This window comes from Halichoerus grypus, chromosome 5 (assembly GCF_964656455.1).
Source record: "Halichoerus grypus chromosome 5, mHalGry1.hap1.1, whole genome shotgun sequence".
Taxonomy (NCBI): domain Eukaryota; kingdom Metazoa; phylum Chordata; class Mammalia; order Carnivora; family Phocidae; genus Halichoerus; species Halichoerus grypus.
In genome coordinates this window covers 151,123,171-151,129,473 of record NC_135716.1, presented here as the reverse complement: position 1 = coordinate 151,129,473, position 6,303 = coordinate 151,123,171, and the positions used below count along the sequence as shown (strand labels likewise).

General features: G+C 37.0%; 1 protein-coding gene across 1 annotated transcript in view; it reads right to left on the bottom strand.

The window, feature by feature from the left end:
• Window positions 1–349: 349 nt before the first annotated feature.
• STIL (STIL centriolar assembly protein) overlaps window positions 350–6,303 on the bottom strand; it is a 75,257-nt gene continuing 69,303 nt past the window's right edge. The window contains exon 17 of the mRNA XM_036093470.2: window positions 350–1,880. Within this exon, the coding sequence (XP_035949363.1) occupies window positions 1,094–1,880 (787 nt within the window). The 3' untranslated portion in view covers window positions 350–1,093. The remainder of the gene's footprint in view (window positions 1,881–6,303) is intronic.

Genomic DNA, 6,303 nt, shown 5'->3' with positions numbered 1-6,303 from the left:
GATTGTATTTTAAAAGGACAGCACTAGGGAGGTTCTTTGTGGTGATGGAACAGTTCTGTATGCTGACTGTGGTGGAGGTTATACAAATCTATAAGTGACAAAATTTCATAGAGTTCTACACCAAAAAGTAAATAAATGAGTGCATGTAGAAACTTGTGAAACCTGAAAGGTCTGTGGTTTAGTTACTAATATTGTACCCAATATCAATTTCTTGGTTTTGATCATTTGCTATGGTTATGTAAAATACTATAATTGGGGATCGCTGGGTAAAGGGTATACCTGAACTGTGTTATTATTTTTGTAACTTTTGGGGAGTCAAAGAAGTTTTTTCAAAACAAGGGGAGAAGGATATGCTATAGAGGAAAACAGTAAATCTAGACATTTTTATTAAGTTCTATTAAAAAATATGAAAACACTTGAAATACTCAGTTTATAAAACACACTCATACTCAATCATTTTCTTATTTTGTGATAGCTAGTGCTATAAGCTAAAAATGTTACATTAACATCAACCCACCAGACTGCAAAAGCTTTACTTCCACAGAATTTAACAAATGTGCATCTTAATTAAGAGAAGATCTATACTCATTGTATAAAAGATCTTAAAGTTATTTTTAAAAATAAAACTTTCCCCTTAAATTCAATAAGGGTTGATTTAGCTAATTTAGTCAGGGTCATGATAAGTTTATTTTACATTATTTCAGGTGATACTGGGTAGATGCAGAGATGCAACATGCTAGGAAAATGGAGTTACTTTTCACAATTTACAGCATAAAAGGGCAGTTCAGATTCAGAGTTGGATAGTACCGGTTTACCTAAAATTTGTCAAAATAACTGATCTCAGGATTTGTTTAAAAAAGACTGCAGGGATGCTGAACAAGCTCTACTTGAACAGAGCACTTCACCCTCCTCTACAAGTGCACCATCTCACAGACCATCAGGTCACCTGCTCAGCTCTTCACAATCAGCTGCTACCAAAAACAGACTGGCCCCTAGGATGCTTAGGCATCCCCAAACTACCAAAGGCTCTGGCTTCCCTAAGTCTCTTCAAGAGACACCCCATCCTCATAACAGGAGGGTGTGAGTTTAAGGTTTAAAATAATTTTGGCAACTGTCTGAGCCGCTTTACATCTAAGAAGGTGCCTACTGAATTCATACTACTCATTTGCTTTAAAGTTTCAGGTTTCAAACTTTCGGGAAGAATTGGAGTGTCCCTTTCATTTTCTTTCTCAGGATGTTGGGTAAACTCTGCTTTTCCAGTTCGGAGGTTCATTGCAGGACTTGGTTTAAGGTTTTTTAATAAGAAAGCTGGGTTTTCATTCAATTGCTGAGTTGCTTTTGGCTGAACAACTTCATTTGTAATATTTCTCAATACTGGTGTATCTGTGTGGGTGCTCACAGATTCACAGTTATAACGATTAATTATTTCACAGGCATTCCTAGAAGGCTCTTTCTGACAGTCAAATTGTTCAGGTATGGATATAAGGTTTTGATTCAATAAATGTTCACTCTTGCTATCTGTATTGTTTGGAGGCTCCTCTTCATCTTCACTGTTATCGCTGCTTTGTATGAGTCCGTATCTCTTCATATATTTTTTGGTTGCAAATGACATGTTGTTTGGTGAAATTAAACTAAGCCCCATTGTGCTTCTGTCTGTATTAATATGTAGAAGGCTAAAAGATGAGTCACAGTTATTTTGGTTTGATCGAGTGAGAGATAGTTGTGACAGCTGACTTTCATTTAAATATTTCAGAGCTATAGCATTTGCCTCCATGCTCAAATCCACACCGCTGGGGCTTAAGCCACTCATGCCAACATTAGCAAATGACATGTAGTTTAATCCAGAAATCACTGCTTCAGGGCTGATGCATGCCAACACACTGAAAGACACGAAAGAGTAGGCCATCATTTATCTTATTTTGAGCACCAAAATCATGTTATTCCAAATGTATTCCACTCCATGAAAGTAACAAAAGGTCTTCACTTTACTTCATGGTGCTTTTTTAGCTGAGTGCTCAAACATCTAAGTCTTAATGATCCAGATACATTCAAGAGATAAATATGATAAACTAGAAGGTAATCCATGATTCAAAGACTGAAAGTGGAACACAAACTAGTTTTCCTAAATTTATACGTCAGTCATGGTTTTAAGGACAAATACAGCACCCCAAAATATAAGAGCCATTCAATTTTGGTAAAATAAAACAAAAATAAAATCAAACAGAAAAAACATCTGATGATACAACATTTACAAGCTTTGGTGAGTAGCTCAGAATATTAAATTGTTCACAGTTGAAGAGATTCCATTTGTAATGAGTGAAAAAGATCAACCAGTCTCTGGATATGGACTAATGTGTGTATCTCTGTATACACTAATTTTCTTTCATTAGATATAATCTTCAACCCACTTTTGATTGGTGTTATCTCATTAACTAATTGACTTGCGTTTTTCCTTAATACTATAAATACAATAATAGCTGCTAATTTTTATTGATGCCTTATTATATGCCAGGCACTCTGCTAAATATTCAGTATCTCATTTAATCCTCACAGAAACCTTTCTTGGAGACGTCTTCCCTTTCCAATATTCTGACCTCATTCTCCACTCTCCAACACTTCACATTTGTGTCATTTACTGCAGTTCATATATTTAACTCACATTTTTTATTTATCATCTAACTCCTTCATGAAACCCCATGAGGGCAGGGATTTTTAACATATTCCCCCCCCAAACCCCCACCCCCGGTCAATATCCTTGGTGGCTGGAAACAGTCCTGGTCCATAGTAAGCACTCATTAAATATTTACTAAACGAATAAAAGAAATAAGTACTATTATCTTGATTTTACTGTTGAGAAAACTAAGGAATAAAGATTTTTAACTGCTTTCCCTAACCCGAACAGCTAGGAACTGAAAAGCTGAGACCGGGTCTGCCTTATTCTCTGGGGCTCTACAACCACTGTTTCACTATACTGTATGCAACAGCTTGTATTTCGCTATCAGTTTTTCTGTTCCCTAAAAATTAGAATCCTTTGTGTACCATTTGTTGTGGTAAACATTATATTCTGGTCAAAAACATTGATATGATTTTCCATATCACCCAGTGGAGCTGTTCTATATATGCCAGCCACTCCTGTATCCCTACCCCCATAAAACCCAAATAACGACCAGGTATTTTCATTCTGAGAAGCACTTGAAATTTTGAAGAAACTATTTCCAACCATTAATGTTCCTGAAACCAGTGATGTCATCACCAAACAATGGAACAGTGTACCCAATAATGTTGGTCTTTAAAACCACCCTGTAATTTGTCCTTAATCTTCTTGGTACTTACTGCTTTGGAGACCATCTTAATATGATGGAAGAGATACCAATTTATCTAGACATTCTTCCTCTTCTTTTTTTTTAAATGATTTTATTTGAGAGTGAGCGAGTGAGAGAGCACAAGCAGGGAGGGCAGCAGAGGGAGAGGGAGAAGCAGGGGAGCCCGATGCAGGGCTCGATTGCAGGACCCTGAGATCATGACCTGAGCTGAAGGCAGACGCTTAAACCAACTGAGCCACCAAGCACCCCTAGACATTATTCTTTTATGAAATATTCATAGTGACATTATCTTCTGAATATAAAATCTTTTTCTACTTTGCCTATTTCTTCAAAATTATAAGCAATTTGCATAGTAAATCAGGAGACCTGTATATGTTAAAATATATATATAGGTATAATATCTAGAGATAATATTAATGTAAACAATTTGGATAGACAAATAAAAACTTCTAGTTCAAACTGTTAAATATTTAGAAAAAGGTCTAATTTGAATTAGATTTTCTTTTATAGAATAGCTAAAGAATCTATATAAATCCGTAAACCAGTCAATATCAGTTTAGAAATTTCTTCAAGTTTCATTGTGTAACACAGCTCGCTAGTTTCAATATGGGGTTAGGGGAAACAACATGACTTTGAATACAAAACAAATCAATAATACTCAGAACCAATGCATATAAACACCGGGGTAATTAAAGATGAGAAGCAAAAGGAGGCCATTCCACTGATCAAATCCTAACAGCCTTGAGCACAAATATACTATGGTAGAATCTCATTATATGGGCAGTCACAAAAGGATGATGAGAATCCATTTATGTTTGTATATGAGAGTCACAGGCTGACAATTAAGGGAAGCTCAAAAATCATTCCAACTTACTTAAAGATGAAAACCAACCTTGACTTTACTGTCCTGTTTGAATCTCAATTAGTCACCTCCTACTTATCCTACATAGGGTTTTCAACTAATAAGTAGAAAGGAAGAAAGCAACTAAAGAGACTACTTAAGATCTGTTTTGAATTTGAAAGGAATTGAAAATATGCCTAATAGAGGCTGTTGCCAGACACTAAAACCACAATCTCCATCTTCCCTACAATTTCTAGGGTTGTCTAGGACCTTCTTTCATTGCTCTGCTGCCCAATCTCTGCAGTGTTCTGGAACAGGAAAGCAGAAAGGAAATCTTTGGGGCACCTGGGTGGCTCAGGTTAAGTGTGTGTGCCTTCAGCTCAGGTCATGATACCAGGGTTCCTGGATCAAGCCCTGCACTGGGTTCCCTGCTCAGCGGGGAGTCTGCTTCTCCCTCTCCTCCCCACCCCCCCACTGCTCGTATACACTCGCTCTCTCAAATAAATAAAATCTTAAAAAAAAGAAAGGAAATCTTCCTTCACTTGTCTCAGCTACTCATCTTGAGGGAGGACCTACTCCTGAAGTCCAGAACTGAAACATGAAATAAGTTTTCAAATAGGTACAATGACAAAGAATAGGTGGCATAGAGAAAGGGGGAACAGTGTGGATTGTAAGAATTATACAGTACTTTCTTGGAATACTAAACTAATTTCTAACACTATTTCTATAGGACAATGTACCTTAAATTCTAAACAACTGCCTTATGAACTTTAAGCATACCAGTTCTATATTATACTCATATGTGTTAAAAGATAACAATACAAGACCATAATTAATGACAATAAATACTACAGAGGTGCTAAGAAATAAAGCATTCACTGGAAGCTTCAGTGATGACCCAAATAGGTGGGATTTCACTAATTTAGCAAATGACTCATGGGAGGCCCACCAAATGTGGTAGAAGAAAAGAGGATTCAGAGATATATAAAGCTCACGATTTTGCTGGAAAGACTATCACAAGAACATGCTATAATCTACGAGGAACAAGGTCTTCTGACTAAAAACATCAATATTCTGGGGAGGGGTCCAGGAAACCTTGACAAAGGAGGTATCATGTGAGTTCAGTTTTGAAGGATAGATAAGAGGATCTGGCAGGCAGAAAGGTCAAAAAGAGTATTCCAGGTAAAAGTAACAGCAAAGAACCTTGCAAATACCAATGCTGGGTAAGCTGGAAGTTGGTAGAGAGTGATAGATTATACTAAAAAAATAAGTTTAAGACAAACTGTGAAACAATGTGAATTAATTAGGTATTTAGATGGTCTTATGTTTGGAGTATTCTCTCAGCCTAAGATTAATGACAGACAAAATCTGACTTCTATGTGTTAGAAAGAGTTTCAGTGTAGTTTCATTTTTAAACCTTTCTTTTTTAAAAGTTTGCTTATTGATTGATTGATTGATTGGGGGGGGCAGAGGGAGAGGGAGAGAGTCTCAAGCAGACTTCACACTGAAATGGTGCCCAATGGAGAGCCTGATCTCATGACCCCGAGATCACAACCTGAGCTGAAACCAAGAGTCAGACGCTTACCCAACTGTGCCACCCAGGTGCCCCAGTTTCATTTTTAATAATAATAATATTAATAATATGTGGAACCCATTAATAATTGATAAAATATAAATTAAGAATAGCTTAAGATATTTTTGGACTAAATTAGCACACATCTTTTAAAAGGGCAATTTTAGGCACTTGGGTGGTGCAGTTGGGCATCTGGCTCTTGGTTTTGGTTCAGGTCATGATCTCAGGGTTATGAGATCGAGCCCTGCATCAGGCTCTACACTCAGCACAGAGTCTGCTTGTTCTTTTCCCTCCCCTTCACCCCCCCCAAAATCTTAAAAAGGGCAATTTTAATATGGGGTAATTATAATACAGTACGAAAATACTGCTAATGTTAGCTACCTCTCCTATGCGCTTCTACAACAAACTGTATCTGTCCTTTTCAAAGGAGGCAACAGAATATATTATAGTTGACTATCTGTGTGTCTTCTCCACTACGCTATGAGCTCTGTGAGGGCAAAGATGTCTTCAACAGGTTATCTTGTATGCCATGATGTCTCTCAGAGCTGGCTCAAAATAGAAGTTCA